Below are 17083 nucleotides of genomic sequence, written 5' to 3'. Positions count from 1 at the left end.
CTCTTGTCTTTATGAATGGGGATACTGTTAAAGAGGTCACTGCAGGTAGACACAGAAGGAGAAATTCGCTGGTGACAAACATGAAGGTTTCTGTTCTCTAGAATAGGAGCCTGCCTTACATGCGTGTAAATGACTCTTCCCAGGCACTGCATGATGTGCTTTTTGGGGAACCAAAACAGGTGTTTTCCCCATAGCATAATGTGGAATCAGTATACATGAATCTGTTAAAGAGCCACAAGTCACTTTAAAGGTTTTTTTTTTTTTTGTTTTTTTTTTAAATTCAAGAAATTGCTGAGAACGTGACTCTGAAAGACTAATTGGGGAATCAACTGCATGCAAGCTCTCAGGCTGCATCTATGCTAAAGCGATCCTTCTGAAAGAGATCTTCCAAAAAAAACTTTTCAAAAGATTGTGTCCACACACAAGAAGTGGATCAAAAGATTGAGTCACTCTTTCGCTAGTGAGCCCCTGTGCACAGCCCCTGCTCTTTTGATACAACAGGCAAGGGACTGAAAAATCCGGTGCCATGAGGACCGCTCTTTCGAAAGAGCGGCCGGAGGAGCATCTACACATGGTTTTTCCAAAAGAATCTTTCGGAAAAAGATACTCTTCCTCACCTGGGAGGAGAAGAGGGCTGCTGGAAAAAGGTCCTGGTTCTTTCAATTTCAGATTGAAAGAGTGCACTGTGTGTGTAGATGCACCGTGAGGGTGGTTTTTTTTGTTTTGTTTTGTTTTTGTTTTGAAAGAGGCCTGGCTTTTCTGAAAGGCTTGCTAGTGTAGACTCAGCCCCAGTGTGATGCTGAAAGGGCCAGTGTGATCTTCAGGTGCATCAATGGAAGTCTCAAATAGGAGCAGAGAGGATATTTTTCCTGTGCTTTTGGCACTGGTGCAAACCACTTCTGGAATGTTTTGTCCAGTTCTGATGTCCACAGTTGGTTGATGCTGATAAATTGGAGAGAGTTCAGACCAGCACAATAAAAAGATTAGATAAACTTATTGTGACTCAAGGAACTCAAACTTTGAACAAAGAAAAGCTAAATGATTACTTGATCAGGATCAACTACATGGGGAACAAATATTTCATAATGTGATCTTCAGCCTAGTGGAGAAAAATAACAATCCAGACATAAGCAGGACAAAGACTGGAAATAATTTTACACCTTAACAGTGAGGTAATTAACTGGTGGTGCAGTTTTCCAAGGATTGTGGTGCATTCTCCATCTGTGGCAGCTTTTAAAATCAAGACTGGATATTCTTCTACAATGTCTGCTCTAGGAATTGTTTTGGGGAAGTTCTGTTGCCTATGTTACACAGGAGGTCAGTCTGGCTGACAAGAATGATTGTAAGGCTGAAAGGACCAATGGCGTTTAATAACTCAGGCTATTCTAAAATGTTTGGACAAGCTGCATTTTGGGGAGCCTTTGAAATTTGGGTGCTAAATTGTACCGTTTCGCATGATGCCATGATTTTCCTTTGGAGAAGCAGCAGAAGTCAGAGCCAAGATTTGGAGGGGTTATTCCCCAAATGTATGATCCAGAATTCTTACTGGATATTAAATATGCACAAACAGCCCATATACTTTTCTGGTGTTGATTTTTAAAGTGCAGACTTCTTGTTTTAATACCATGAATGTTGTTTCCCCACCCAGATGGAGTGCAGTGGAAACACTTTCCTCTTGGGAAACTTCCAGGTCAGACAGATGACCCTGATAGCCTGATGGTGGATAGCTATTCTATGATGTCTATGCTCAATCAGCCAGTGATGAGAGATGATGGAAGGAACTCCCCCAGTCTGAAGTGAGTAGTGATGTGGGGGGTGGTTTCTGTCACTGTGGCAACAAGTATCGGTTCATGCTGAGCCCTGCACAGCCACAAGAAGAGTAGGAGCCAGCTGTTCCTGTTAATAGCTGTGGCAGTTTGAGATATGTTTAATTGTTCTCTCTCTCTCTCTCTCTCTCTCAGCACTTTGCTGACTTCTAGCTTAGTGAGTCTGCAGGAAGGGGCTGGAGCATGTTACTTGGAGAAGAGAAAGTGTTTTGAGCCACATGAGGGGTTGAATCTCACAGGAAAGAGGCTAGGGCATAGAGCTCTTTACCTTGACAAGATAAATTAACAAGGCAGCGTGGTAATCCAAACTGTGTACTCATTGTAACCACTGGCAAATTCATACAGCGATGTCAGTGTTTTCAAGTGTGCTGTCTCAGTGCTCACTCTCACATCTGCCTGCCCAGATCTTTCAGGTATCCAGAATAGCAGCTCTAAGATGGGACATGGTCAAGGCGCCTTTCATAGGCAGAGGCATGGTCTTGTGGCAGAAACACTGACATGGAAGCCAGGAGACCTAGGTTGTGTTCCTAGCACATACTCACTGCCAGATGATAGGCAGGTCGTTTAACTTCAGTATGCACCTGGTTTCCCATATTCACTTACCTGGCATGGGATCAGTGTTGAGACTTAATACACAAGTGTTTGTCAAAGGACTTTGAGGTACTCCAGATTGAAAGATAAATCAGAATCATCACCAGGAGAACAGGAAATGGGCAGTTGCATAATATAGGGCACTTCTTTTAAGTAATGAGAAAGATGAATGTGCCTGGAAACTGGTGTGAGTAAACAGAAACTTGTCTCACTTCATGTTCTTTATGGGAATTTTTACTGAATGAGTTCATTGTCAAAGTAGTGCATTTCCAGCTATCCAGTCTCTGGTTAACCACAAGTGAGTCAGGCATCCCGATGGTGGTTCTCACCATGCTTTGTTCCCTTGTGAGACCTTGTGTGCACTTCTATAACCCTTCAGAAAAATCAGAGCTGTGTATAATGGCACAAAAGTTCGTGTTGCATGGGAGTGATGTGCATACCCTCAGCATCTCACTAAGCCCCATTAGAAAGCAGTGGCAGTCTGTGTCAGGCTAGAGGAATCTTCTACAGGAATCTTTTGTCCTCTGTATCTTCTCCTGCCAGGAATGATCGAAATTTTTGTGATTGCCACCCATTTAAAAGCATCTTTTTTTCATGTCTGAGAATCTGTTTGTCATCTCTTTGCAGCTCATGATTGTTGTTTTAACTTGGACAGTTAAGTGCAGTTGTCTGTGGAGAGGTGCATGTGACAATTAGCTCTGCAGCTTCAGTACTGTCCTGATAAAGCAGCCAGCTCCTTGTAGTCCCATCCCTCCCCCCCAGGGGTTCCGCCCATTTCTCTGTCCATAAAAATCAGTGGTAGGTTTTTCCTTTTCCCCCCATCAGTGAAGTCACTGGCTGTTCGCAGAGTGAAATGAAAGGTATGGGTTGAATTCCCAACTCTCTCTTGGCTGTGTTGGAGCTCACAGTTCAGATTCTCAGGCTGTGAAACAAACAAAGTTCTCATTACCTCAGGCAAAGAGAAGCTTTCAGTAAGGAGACCAAGCGGATGGTGTGTCCTGTGGTTTTCTGCATACAAGTCAAGGAATTTTCCCATTTGCTGTAACAGTAGTAGTTATGGCAATTAGAGTTGCCAAGAAATGATTCATGCTCATTTGTTATTCCTGTAGTGTTAGGTGACTTTTGTGAGTTGCCTTTGAACGCTTCTGGGAGTTGTATCAGGTTAGCCCTTGAAGAGTGACAACTCCATTTTCTCATAGAACCTCCTCAGTTTCTCCCACTAGCAGATCAATCTGCCTCAGTAATAGAGACTTGAAGAGTTCTGTGTAAGCCTGAAAGTCTCGCTCTCCCCAACAGAAGTTGGTTCAATAAAAGATATTATTTCACCTATCTTGTCTTTGTCACAGTAAACGCCGATTGTCAGTTTAAAGGAGTCACACTAGTATATTTTCTCTTAGCCCCAACGACTGTGTTGCTGCTTGATTGGTCAGCGTAAAATTAGACATCGGTGTGTTGGGGAATTAAAGGGAGATCTTTTCCATATCACCTAACCTCTCAGGCCAGTAGCGTGCTCCTTGTTTCCCAAGGCCTGAACTCTAACCATCTCAACGTGTGTCCTGGAAGGAATTCTGTTGCAGAGCAAATCTTGGAATTTAGAGATCTGCTATTAATTACATCTCTAGATCCCAAAATTGATAGTGCTTTAACCTTGAAGAATATAAACATCCAGCTAGCCTTTAGACTGATGAGAGACTAAATGGGAATGGGGAGCTGTGGGTAGAACTGTAGTTTTGTCACTTGGACAGTAAATGCTCCTATAGGAGACGAGTTGATTATTCTTTAAATGGTCACTCATTTCCCAGCAGTAGAGGTAAGACTTGTTTACAGGGCCACACAGTTTCGACCACAGGGGCATGAATGGCAGTGGTGTGCCAAAGGGCTGAAGTGTAGTTCCCCCATCTAGATGCTGCAGGCATGAACTAAAAGGTACTTGGTTCACAAGATTGTTAACATGTTCCACAACCTCCATGGGAGAAGTTAGAGTACAGCATTATGGTGCGTGCTGCGGTTCACACACTGACCCCTGCCACCTCCCTTTCCAGGTCCCAACTGCAGGGCCCTGTGGACAGCCTGTTGGTTTTTGCTGTATGGCATTGATGGAGTCCTTGACTCCCACTCATGGAGGCTGCAGTAAAATGCAGGGGAAGATGGTGTGATTCATTACTCAGGTTTGATTGAAACTTGTTATTCTAGGTGCCATCTGAAGAATATGCCCTTTGACTCAACCCTGGTAGCTATAATGGGCATATTGTAGTCCCACCAGTTTCCCAGAACTGACGATACATCTTTTCTTAAGCGTAGGGAGTAAGTTACCCTACAGTCCCACTTGCTGGGACACTGCCATTTGCTGTGTGAGTGTAGGAATTCCCATGGACAAACGCCTCAGACCATTGATTAGGAAGTTAAAAGGTCTGTAACTTGTATTTATTAAAGCTTGCCAGTAGTTATCTGTAAGTGTATGATCCCTGCTTCTGCTGCTCACACTGATATCCTTTGTTAGCGGCATTGAGTAATGTTGATGATCTTATGGGCTTGATCAAGATATGTCTGAGATCACAGGCCAGCGAAGTCCATGAGAATAGTAGGGGGCTTGGATATTGAAAGCTGATTCCAGGGAGTATCTCACTTGATGAGACTTTTGTCAAGTTATTAAGCAGCCGTGTATCTAGGCCTGGTGGTGTATGCCTGTAACCCTGCTCCTTGGGAGGCTGAGGCTGGCAGATCACTTGAACTCCAGTTCTGGGCTGTGCCACACTATACCGATTGCATGCCTCATGCCACTGACAACCCGGTCAGCAGATGACTCACGAAATTGGATAGAACAACACAACCAACACATGGTGATTGGCACTGTGTGTGTGTGAGCTAATAGTCTGATTTAATCAGGAAGTCTTCTGATCATCCCTTTCCCTGATATCTTAACCACACTCCAGCTAGTTTAGTACATATTTGTAAATGGGGTTTCAAAGAAACAGTTACCAAACACCTGCTAGTCAATGGACTAAAGCAGTGAGCTGGAGGCTGATTGAAGAGACTTGCAGAAGAGAGGAGTGACCCAGTTCAGCCTGGTACCAGGGGAAGGTGTGAGACAGAACAAGCATGAGACTGAGAGCTCTGTAGAAATTTCTTATTGCCCTTTGCTTCCTGTTGGCTGTGTCTAGAGCAGCCTTGGGGGACCTTTTTTGGTCAGGGCCACTGATCCAGGGGGGAAAAATTAGTCATGGGCCACACAAAAGTGAGAAGCAAAGACCAAACCCCCTGACTGAGACAGCGCACTCCCCTCACGCTCCAGGGGGCAGGAAGGACTGAGGTTCAGGGCTTGTCCCAGGCCATATGAACATTTTGGGGGGGGTGGGGTGTGCAGGGGAGGGCTAGATTTTGGAGGCCCCTCAGCACTGGATTGGGGATGAAAATGAAGTGTGTATAGGAGGAAGCTGCTGGGGTTGGGGTGTAGGAGCAGGTTGGGGGTGGGGTTGGAGCACTTACTTGTGCAGCTCCTCTGGGGGAAGCAGGGGGGGGCCACATGTGGCTGCCACCCATTACTGCTGCCATTGGCTGCAGCCCATGGGAGTAGCAGAGGAAAAGCCTCCAGGCTACTGCTTCCCTACACTGCCCTTCTCCCAGTGGGAGTGGGAGCAGAACTGCTTCCTCCCCTTGCCAGGCAGAGCTTGTGGGCTGGGTCCAGCTTGCTTGGGTCAGGCCTGCAAGCTCAGGACTTTCCCCCTGGCTGTTGGGCTGGAGTGATGGGGCAGGCTCCCCACAGTGGGGTGGGGGTTAGGGATCCCCCAGCCATGCAAATCCGGTTCAGGCAGACCATAGGCTAGATTTAGCCTGTGAGCCAGAGCTTCCCCGCCCATGGTTCAGTGCTCCTGCGTGCTAAGTGAACGGGGAGTGTCATTCCACTCCTGCCAGCACTCAGCTACTGCAGAGGGTGTGTCAGGGGATGGGGGTGTTGAATCTCTGCTCCCCTCATATGTCCACTCCTCGCCTCACAGGCTCATTACAGTTCCTGTCATCTGCTGGAGAGGAGTTGGAATTCCCCTCCATTCTTTGAGCTCTTCTTTTTCCTCCCCCCTTTCCCAGTCACTCCTACACCTCATAATGTTAAGGGATAGTGAGAGCCAGCAGCTGTGCACTCATTCTGCAAAGCTGTCAGAAGGGAAAAGAAGGGGCAGCAATTCTCACCTCTATTATACGGAGGTAGGAGAGCAGGGAAAAAAGGAATATCTGCCACCCTCTAGTCCATGCCCTTAGCAAGCTGTGGGAGTCACTCCATTATTGCCACAACTGAGGTCTGAGCAGCACTGGAGTTAACCACATTCTGGTTACTCTCACTCTGCTCCTGACAGCTTTCACACACTGCCTGTAGAATGTTTCGTACTTGCCAAATTCAGCTTCAGGGTAGATTTCAGGGGCACCAGAAAAGCAGGAGCAGGTGTCCAGGATCACATCACCTTTAAATGTATTTTTAACTGTCTATAAGGGTGAGCAACAGAGTGTGCATGCAAGGAGGTTGTGGAGAAGAGTGAGCAACATCAGGGCAGGTTCTCAGGGAAGGGGCAGCATTCCTCCCACTTGCTTATAGGACTTCCATCATGCCATCGATGTGTTCTCTCATGACTGGGCAAGCTGCAGTAGAGCTCAGCTCTAGAAGCCCTGTTGACAGTCAGTCTAGCCCTGCAGCAGTCCAGGCCCTCTCAAGACTCAGTCCTGCAGCCAGGTCGAGTCTAATCCCATTTCTTCTAGCAATAAAGTACAACAAGAAGTTCCAAAACCTCATGCCAGGCCTCTCACTCTGGGCACTATGGTCATCACAGCACCACTCAAGACACTGAATTATCATTATGCTCATCTCAGGAGCTTGACAGCACTGTCTTAGCAGCTGGTAGGGGAACTGAGAGCTGATCTCTATGCTGGGTACCAGTCTAAAGAACCTTTGGGTGAGTTGTCCAGCTTGGCCAAACACTCAGTTTCTGCCTCCCTGGATTGCTTCTACTATAGCTTCCCCCCCAGTTCTTTCCAGGCTTTTCATAATGAGAAACACCATCAAGGCTTCTCTCTACAAGTCTGGGTTCTCACCCTGCTATCAGGATCAATCATAAGAACTTGCCTCAGTCCTGTGTCTTCAGCTGCCTTCCTTTCCCAGCCTTCTTCCTTGCTCTGTAGAAGTCATCTACTTCACCACCTGTCTTTGCCATCAAGAGCACAAACACAGATTTCTTGGTTCTTTCCCTCCAGCATAGTTCTGCACTACACTTCCTTTCTTTATACCCAGCTGGGCAGCATCTTTAACTGGCCTGGCCCACTTTCCAGGTGTAGCCAAGTGGATTAAATGGCCTTTCAAGCCCACATTTACCTGTGTGGGTTACAGACACCATCCCATGGCTGCTAAGGGAAAAAACCCTTTGCATTTAAAATCTGTGACCAGAAATGGCTTTAGATGCTGTACTTGACACTAGGGAACACATGGTCTTGCTCAGCTGCTATTTTGAGAATTGTATTTGCTTAGTAGTACTCCACCTAATCACTCCTCCACATTTCTTACTTGCTTTTGTGAAATTCATTTGCTGTATTAACTACCATGAGGTAGTTCAACCTATTGCAATTGTACAACAAAAGGAACCAGCAGGTGAATACTGATATTACTTCTAGCAACACTCAGTAAAATCTGTCAGTTTTGCTGCAAACTGCAGAACTTCTAGAGTGATACCCCCACCTTCTTCTATTATTTGAAACAGCTTTTAAATGCAACACACCACTACTGGCACTTGTACTTGTGCTGCAAGACTTACTGTGTCTAATGTGCTTTAAAAGTGTTGTTTGAAGGACACCATATATTGCAAAGAACTTTTATTATTTACTAGAATTCCTAGGCATTGCTTGGGTCCTTCGGGGTGGGGGTCTGTGGATATGCAGGGGGGTGTGTGTGCAGGTGTCAGGGCAGGGGCCTGGACATGTGGGGGGTTCAGGCTAGGGGAATGAGGAGGGACCCAGGGCAGTGGGCCGCAGGGGGTGGAGGCAACAAGAGGTGGGGTTGGGAGTAAGGAGGCATGCAGGGGAGCCTGTGCAGGAGTCAGGGCAGCGGGGGGTGGCTGTCTTCTCCTCAGGGCAGGCTGAGGAGGTGGATGACCATGCTGGTAGTCTGTCAGCTGCTCCCTGGGGCTGGAATGCTTGCTGGCAGCCTGTGGTCATTCTGGGGGCATAACTGTCCCCTGTACTTGCTGCCCCACTGTAGTCCGATGTTGATGTAACTGTCTCTGCTGTCATACTTCTCCCTTTCCATTTGATAAGCAACAGTTGCAGTCCACACACACATCCCATTATTCCGGCACACCCAAACCCGACTTTGCTTTGTTACACAAGGCAGAAGCTGTATACCAAATTTGATGGTCCTAGTTCTTGCCATTGAGGAGGCATTCTTGATGGACAGGCAGACAGACCGACTCACAAATATATGGGAGATTTTTTTAAAACCAAAATCAAGGACCTTCAAAAATGTTTCCTAAATGAGAATGAGGAGTGAGTAAAAGTTGTGACTCTAAAACGTAGTAGCAACATGAGGTACCTGGCAAATCCTTTGGGAGACTTTTGCCCATATTTTAACATAATGTTACATGTTGATATTTAAAAGCTATCCCCTTGTAACTGACCTTGTAGTTGTTTTATGCGCTGTTAAGAGAATATTTATAAAATCAGGCTTACAGTTGGTCCCAAATGACTCTTTACACACTGCAGAAGGCAGACAGATGGATAAAAAGCCCCCATCTTATTAGAGCTATTGCACTTTTAAAACTGTAAAGACAAAGATTGTACATAGGTAATTTTGTACAGAAATGGATTTCTAAACTCCCAGGGAAACGTTCCTTATAAAGTGTCCTTTGCAATGTGACATTCAACTGTGGATCACAGCAGTCTGTATTTCTGACCATAAACATCTAAGAGGACATAGATGGGGCTTTGTCCTGGTGTGAGGGCAGGGCAGGGCACTGGACTCAAAGACCTCTTGAGGGCTCTTCTAGTTCTAGTGTTTTATGAGTCTGTAAAGGCCTTCACAAGTCAGTCACTCCATTTCCCTACTTGGCACTTGTGTGATTTCACCCCAAACAAATTAGAAGAAATTCTTTTTTTGTCTCATCAGAGATGACTGACTTTGGACAACCTGCTATGGTTTCCGTATGCTGAAGCAAGGGGTAAAGTTTGCTTGACACACAAAACAGGGCAGAGACTAAAAAGAAAAAGATTCTTGTAGCATGGGGACGTGTATGGGTAAAACACTTGATTGACTTATTACCATGCCAACTAGTGAGCAGGTGATGTCACAACAGAACAGAAAAGCAGAGTAGAAATAATTTGGTTGGAGACTCATTTGTCAGACGTTTCTGCTAAACATATTGTAACTTTTCCAGTGCAATACCGCCACTGAACACTCATCCACAGTTCTTATCCTGCTTGAAGGGTAATTGACTGATCAGCAGAGAGGAAGAATGTTGTATTTTTGGTGGGAAAATTTAATGGAAAAATGGCTATGCATATTTGCTTGACCCTGGAGGATGAAACCTAAACTGACTTTACAGGCTGCATACTGTGAAGGTAGATTCTCTTTACACCCCCACACCCCCCCCCCTTCAGTTCCCTCAGACAGTCATGCAAGGAAGGCTTGAGTGAAAGCCCACAGAATCCTCTGGAGAGCCACAGATGACAATCTGGCTATCTGACCCATTTTTAGCTCTTTTCACTGTAGTTTCAAACTCTCTGCTAGCTTTCTTTCTGCAGCACACTACACCTTTGTCCACATTTCTTTGTTGAGAGAGAGAGAGAGGGGTGTGTATGTTTCTGAACATAAACTCAGAAACCCTTCAGAATTCATTCACTTTGTGTGTAATTCTGGGGAGGGGGATGTGGGGGGTTTGTTTCTTGGTCTCTTGTATAGTTTGTCAGTGCTCAGTAACATGGTGTTGTGAGACCATGGAAGAAGTGAATGCAATAGGTGATAGCAGAATACAGGCCTCAGTTCACCAGTAAGTGTGAATTTGTGGCAGTGTTGTTGGTGTGGATAAGTATTTTGATGAGACTTGAGGCAGGAGGAGGGATGCTGGTCTGTTAGTCTGAGGGTGTGAAAGACTACAGCCGCCCTGAAGAGAGCAGTAACTGTTCCTGGAGATAGAGTCCCACTGCTGGGGAAAACTTGTGCTTTTGGGGAGCAGGGGCGCAAGAGGCTTTAACTGATAGCGTTCCCAGAACCAGCCATAAGTAAAACCAACTACATAGAACCAATGATGCCTTGGAAAATATAGTTTCTTGGTGACTCAGGCTTTTTAATGTCTTGTGGTTGGCAATGAGGGTTATTTACCACTTTGATCTTCAGCTATCTGCTCCCCCCAACTTCTCTTGCAAGTGAAAGAGGAAGAGGGAAAGTGACGTATAGGATGCAGCTGCCTTCCTGAAGAAATCACCGAACAGCTACAGCTCCTTGCCGTTACAACACAGCAGAAAGTAGCCCATACACATCCCATGCCCTTTTTGGGCTGCCTGCATTATATAATCTGGAGTCAGGCTAGATCAGCATTTCTTGAACTTCCTGAGACCACGAAACACCAAACAATAATATTTTTTCTGTGGAACTCCCCTTGGGGGCGGGGGATGACACCAAAACCAAAATGAAGTAATTTAACCAAACATCATAGCAATGAAAAAGTAGTAGTGTCTGGTTTTAGTAACAAAATATATACAACTGGTGTATTTTTCCAATACACTTGGGAGTGTATTCTGATACACTGGGCTAGATCACAATGGTCCTTTCCTTTTTTTATAATCTATGAATCTCTTCCTCATGCGTCTTGAGTGCCATGTATCAGAGTGGCACCCAAAGCAATTTGTAAACGGTGTATCTACAGGGATGATCTTGCCTACTGCTGAAGTGTAGCCAGCTGTGGAGTGGAACGTGGCAGCATCCTAACACTGCACAGCAGCTACGCTGGTCTATCTATAGTCTGAAAGTCAAAGATTAGAAAGACTTACTAGACCCAGGGAAGCCCACCTTCCACTCCGTGCAGCTATTTGTCTCCAGAGTCTTCTGCAGCGTAGTTTACTGGACACTTTATTAACATATACCACCAATGGAACAATATTTGATGTTGAAGGAAATACATCAGCTATTTGCTTATAGCGATTGTGAGTTGTTGGGAGACATTCTTCAATGAGAATTCTTTGGTGCTACCGTTTAAAATGGCAGCAATGAAGAGGTGTCTGATAGCCCTTGTGAGACTTTGCCATAGTCTAATATTTGTTGCTACTGGGAAAGGCTTCCAGAAAGCCTGTTTTTTTTTTCTTAGTGCTATGTCATACATAATTTTGGTTTTTATGCTCAGTGTATTTGCAGGCAATTTTAGGGCAGTGCAAAAGAGGTAAATAACATTGAGGGTTGCAGGGTCTTAATACTATTTATGTGCTATGCACTGTACAAGATGCGCAAGGCTGTCTCAGCCTGGAAAGATAGCTACAGAAGTCTGGGCCCCAGGAATCCCATAGGCTAGATGAAGTTGGAATTTTTATACAAACTCCTGATAAGCATTGCAAAAGAATTGAGTTGAGTCTTTAAGAAGCATTTAAATGAGAAGATGGTGGTTACAGGACCTGGCATAGCAGAAGGCTGTTTCTTCCTATTGTATGTTAGGCACAGTCAGGAGTGGGAGAGGAGGACAAACTGGGACTCAAGCCTGGCATTGTTGATGAAGGTAAGGGCAAAGAGGTGGTAGGACCCTGAAGGGCAAGGACAATAACTTAAAGCCTGGTGTGTATTTTTCCCAAGAAGAGGCAGCAGATTTTAGGAGGGAGGGTGAGCTGGTTAGGACACGATGGTGTAGCTTGCCTTCTGTAGGAGGGAGCAAATTAGGCATTCTGTTGCCATCTATATAATACATTCATAGGTGCTGAAAAAGTAGGCCATCTTTGGACCCAAAAGGGACTAGTATCACAGGGGTAGCCAAGTTAGTCTGTATCTTTAAAAACAACAATAGTCCTGTGGCAGTTCTAGACTAAAAAATATTTTGGAGCATAAGCTTTCATGGGTAAAGACCTGCTTCACTGGACTAGAATATTTAAGCAACCTGCTGAAATCACACCAGTCTCCCCAGACCCATTTCCACAGCTGTACAGTCTAGCTCAGCACTTTCCACCCTGAGCACCAGCCCAGCTGTGATGTAAGAAACTGAAAAGTGTTTTTGGCACCCACATCTTCTGCTCCTCAGTTAGTCCAGGTGCTTGTGGCTGCCAGAAATGTCGCACTGCAGAACTAGCTGCATTGCTGTTATTTGGCTTCTGGAGGTGGTCACTGGGGTGAGGTCAGATCATGGACAGCACCACAGCACTGACTGAGGTTGGCTTTTCATCATAAGCAGCCAGCCTTGCAATGGTTGAGTTAGGCCCAGAGGGTGTGGGGTGGGGGACTTTTGCATGCACCTAGGTGCTCTGACAAGGGAGAAAGGACACTTCTAGGAATGGTTTTGTTAGGCCTGATCTTTCAGCTACATAAGTGAGTACAAAGTGTGGGTCTCCTATTGGAACAACCTTGTGACAGAAACAGGCTGTGACCCTCAGATCAGGTGAGTGCTGTAAATGCACGTTTGGGATCTTAGTGAATTATCTGGTAACTCAGTAACGACTAGAATTCCTGTTGGTTAGTCCATTAACCACCCCTCCCCTCAGCTGCTCTGCATTTAAAAGGCTGAGCTGGCACACAGGCCGGGGGCTCAGCTTGTGTGCCCACCCCAGGGATCAGGCTCTTCCCCCTCTCCCACTACTCTGCATTTAAATGTTCTTTGCAAAGTGACAGGGAAGGGGGACAGCAGCTAAAGCAGCCTGTGTGCCAGCTCAGCCTTTCAGATGCAGAGATGAGGAGCAGGAACAGTTGCTGAGCCAGGCTATGTGCTGGCTCACTCATCCTTTTAAATGTAGAGCAGCAGCAGCACAGGAACCTGCCTGATCCTGGGGCAAATGAGCTCCCTCCTGTTTTTTAACTAACAGATTTGCTACTGGGCACTAAATCCACAGTTTTGGGTAGGAGGAGGCAAATGACCAGTTGCTATGTCCTAGCTATTCCTTCACCTGGCTGGAGAAAGCAGGGAGGAGTGTAACAGAGGAGGGAGCAGATGCTATGTCCTAGCTCAGACCTTGTGGGAGTGTGGGGGCGAAATTAGGAATTACTGTAGGTCCCCCAAGGAGAGTTTGATGCACCTTCCACTGCAGTGGATGTCTTTGGCTATTGCTTTTTTAGGAATGGTGCTGCTGGGATGGGTTTCCTGTATGCTGAGCACTGGGGTGGTTGCCCAAGAGAAATTCAGGTGCTGGGCTAGTGGATTAGCAGAGTGCCCATAGCCAGCAGCATGTGCATATCCACACAGGCCTTGGTGCACGTAAGAGATTCTACCCTTGGATGGAAAAAATTACAGGGAGTCCTACTTCTGAGTCTTGAATCCCTTTGTACAGAGGCGGGCAGAACCCTTTGGTGCTCCCTTCTCTGCTACACTCCTCACTCCTTTCTCCAGCCAGGTGAAGGAATAGCTGTGCTGGCGCTAAGCTATCCAGGAGAGACCCCTTTAAGGGGTGGGGAGAGGGGGTTAGAGCTGCTGGCACAGCACAGCCTTGGAGATCACATCAGAAGGTGTTTTGGACACTTTTGAAATCGGATTCATTTTTCATAGTCTTGATTAATGGCCGGATTTCAGTGCCCTTGAGTGATGAGTCAGCAGGTAAGAGACACCACAGTCTGCATCCAAACCCAGGGGTTACAGCAAATAGTGGGTCAGGAAAGGATGTACTTAACCTGTGGAGGGCAGGGGGTAGTACCTGAAATTTGATCTGTCCATGAGCGTGAAGAGAAGAAAAACTTCAATTGACAGCACAGACTGCCTGCTGCCCTCCACAGCTCCAGCGGGTGCAGGGTTCTGGTGAACAGTAGACACTTAACTGTTAAATTTAACTGTGATTCACATATTCTCAGCCCCTAACAAATGACTAAAAGCTGTCAGACGGGCTTATAAAAAGGTGGTCTTGTCTTGATACATTTGAGCCCCACTTGTCTGCGATGTTAATGGAAGCAGCATGGCTTTCCTCCCCAGGGAACACTCTCCCATCCTTCTCCCTAGGGCACATTGTTCAAAAGGTCCCCATAGAGAGCAATTTGTGCAGTGGAGATGTTTCTTTGTATAGACAAGAGAGAGAGAGAGAGCCACCTTGTATGTTTGGAACTGACTGTGTACTGCAGGCATTGCCCTAAACCAGGGGTCAGCAACCCCCAGCATGGGTGCCAAGAGTGGTATGTGAGCCAATTTTCATCAACCTGTGAGCTCCCATGCAGCCAGGAGCTTGTTCAAAGCCATGCTGCCTGTGGATTAACAAAAGACCAGCCCATGATACCAAACCCACCTTAAATTAGGATGCAGAGCTTTACTGTTGTTTATGAATGAAGCTGTTGTAAGTAGGACTATTAGTGACTTTAAAAAGTATCACCACCACTCCGATCTACGTAGAGGTCAAAGGTCAAGTTTTGGCACTGTGCCTGGGAAAAGCTGCTGATCCTGCCCTAAACAATTAATTCCCTTAAACTAAACTAAGTAGACTCCTTTCTCTGTTATTTGTACAGTGGTAGTGCAGAAGTGCCCCACTTATGGGTAGGGACTATGGTAGGCTAAGCACAATAGATTCTCCTATGATGTTAGCAGTGGGTGCCATTAGCTGAGCCAGGAGTGGCATCTACATCTTCTCACTCCCAGGGCTTCACCATTGTTTCAGACCCACCCTTCTCATCATACTGATCTAGCATCCAGCTAACGGATGTCCTCCTCCTTGCTGAAAGCAGGGTGGTCACAGCCTTAGCAAGGACTCCAGTAACAGAAAACTGCTGATATAGCATGGCTGTCAGACTTGTACCTGCTTGTATGATGCATATCATGTATCTTCTAACACAGGCAGGTCTCAGGTAGCATGTTGCCTGGTGATGCATGTTCCTGAGTCAGCTGAAATGTAATTGCACAGGTAATTCTGCACTATTTGCATATATCACATTAGCAGCTGTTATATTAACCTGTGGCAGGGAAAAGCAGCTTCATAGTTGATCCTGAATATTGACAGGGGACATTCCAGCAACTGCAGTTAGAAACTGAGCCCCAAGTGTGGTGCCAAGCGGCACACACACATCACAAGCACCTTTTTTGCCTGCTGTTACTGGCAGTTAAAAATGCTGCCCAGGGTGAGTTTTTATTACTTTAGCTCTTACACAAATCACTGGGACTTTTAAATTGCTTTTTCTCTCTTTCTGCAGCTCTCCAGAATTGCATGGCACTGGTATGGAAGGATTATTGTGGACCCAGAATGATCTCCACAGACTAAAAAGTGGCCTTCAGCTCTTCTAAGCACCTCGTTTTAGACAAGTGGCACAAAGCAATAGCATGGTGATATTAAAATAGTTCGTCATGCTAGAGGTCCCTGGGGGAAATAAGTACACATGACTTCTATAACTTGATTGGTGCTTGAGGTAATCTGTCCAGTAATTTTTCTAGTCTGTTTAACAAAAGTTAATTTTAGGTCTTTGAAATTGAGCTATATGAAATATACATTTAGTGTTAACATACAACGGAATCCTTCATGGTTTTTTTTTTAAACTTTGTATTTAATAAAACACCCCACAGTTAAAGTGAACTCTTTCTGGAGCTTGGCTTCCCATTTGTGTTCAGTTCTTGAAACATACACAATAAATCCTCAATTTAACAGACTAATGGGGGGGAAGGCGTTTCCATTAATGCCAAAAGTCCATTAAATCCGAACTGGCAGGACTAGAGACACCTTGCTGCGGTGGCCCTGGCCACTGCAGAGGCTCCTCCAGCCCCAGCGGCATTTACTTGTGGTGGCGGGGGAGGCTAGCCGACAGCATCCATTATTTCTGAAGTCTGTTAAATAGAAGGTTTACTGTACTTGATTTCCAATAGATCGCTGCTGAGTGCTTTTGTCAGTGAAGCACATGGTCTAGTTCCTCTCATGATTTAGTCATGTATATATGACTGGCTCAGGAAAGATGGGGTCTTAAGCATCTGTCCCTCTTCACTCAGATGTTGCCTATGTGGTAGACTTACACTGTACTTTGCTGAAAGAGAAAGTCAATTTTCATAAAAATGTTAGAATTATACTGTGGACTCAAGGTTACTGTCTTGGGACAAGATTCTGGAACAGTTCTGAGACCCCCAGCTACCTCCAGGCTATAATGAGGGCTTCGATCAATGACCCAACTTTAATTAAGATTTCTGCTTCACGCATGTATAAAGATTATCAGATAAGTAATAAAGGCCCTGGTGCTGCAAGGACTCTCAGATCCAATTCCAGGACTGAGGTTCTAATATGGAATGGGCAAAATTAAAATCCATCAGTGTGATTGAATGGAGGGAAATTTTAAAGCACACCATAGTCAAGGTGCAACGGACTAGAATTTCTTCTGGAAAAAAAAAGACAAGGTACAAGGAGCAGCTAACTGGACTGCTTGAGTTTTAAACAAGGTACTTCAAATGGAAAAACAGGAGGCCACCCAAGAGAGTCATTAGTGGGTTGTAGGGGGAAAACAATAAGGGGGGGAGAAGGTGCGTGTGTGTGACACACACACACTCTCTCTCTCTCTCTCT

The 17083-nt window shown here is 45.6% G+C and overlaps 1 protein-coding gene across 2 annotated transcripts in view; it reads left to right on the top strand.

Moving 5' to 3' along the window:
- LAS1L (LAS1 like ribosome biogenesis factor) overlaps positions 1-16750 on the top strand; it is a 59141-nt gene extending 42391 nt beyond the window's left edge. The window contains exons 12-13 of one of the 2 annotated variants that reach the window (XM_075007707.1): positions 1649-1796; positions 15736-16750. In XM_075007707.1, the coding sequence (XP_074863808.1) occupies positions 1649-1796; positions 15736-15826 (239 nt within the window). In that variant the 3' untranslated portion in view covers positions 15827-16750. The remainder of the gene's footprint in view (positions 1-1648; positions 1797-15735) is intronic. The other variant, XM_075007709.1, reaches the window with a different exon arrangement.
- The last annotated feature ends 333 nt before the right edge of the window (positions 16751-17083 follow it).

The sequence above is a fragment of the Carettochelys insculpta genome, chromosome 13 (assembly GCF_033958435.1).
Source record: "Carettochelys insculpta isolate YL-2023 chromosome 13, ASM3395843v1, whole genome shotgun sequence".
In the NCBI taxonomy this organism is placed as follows: domain Eukaryota; kingdom Metazoa; phylum Chordata; order Testudines; family Carettochelyidae; genus Carettochelys; species Carettochelys insculpta.
The sequence above is the reverse complement of the archived record's forward strand: the minus strand, read 5'-3'. Positions and strand labels throughout refer to the sequence as shown.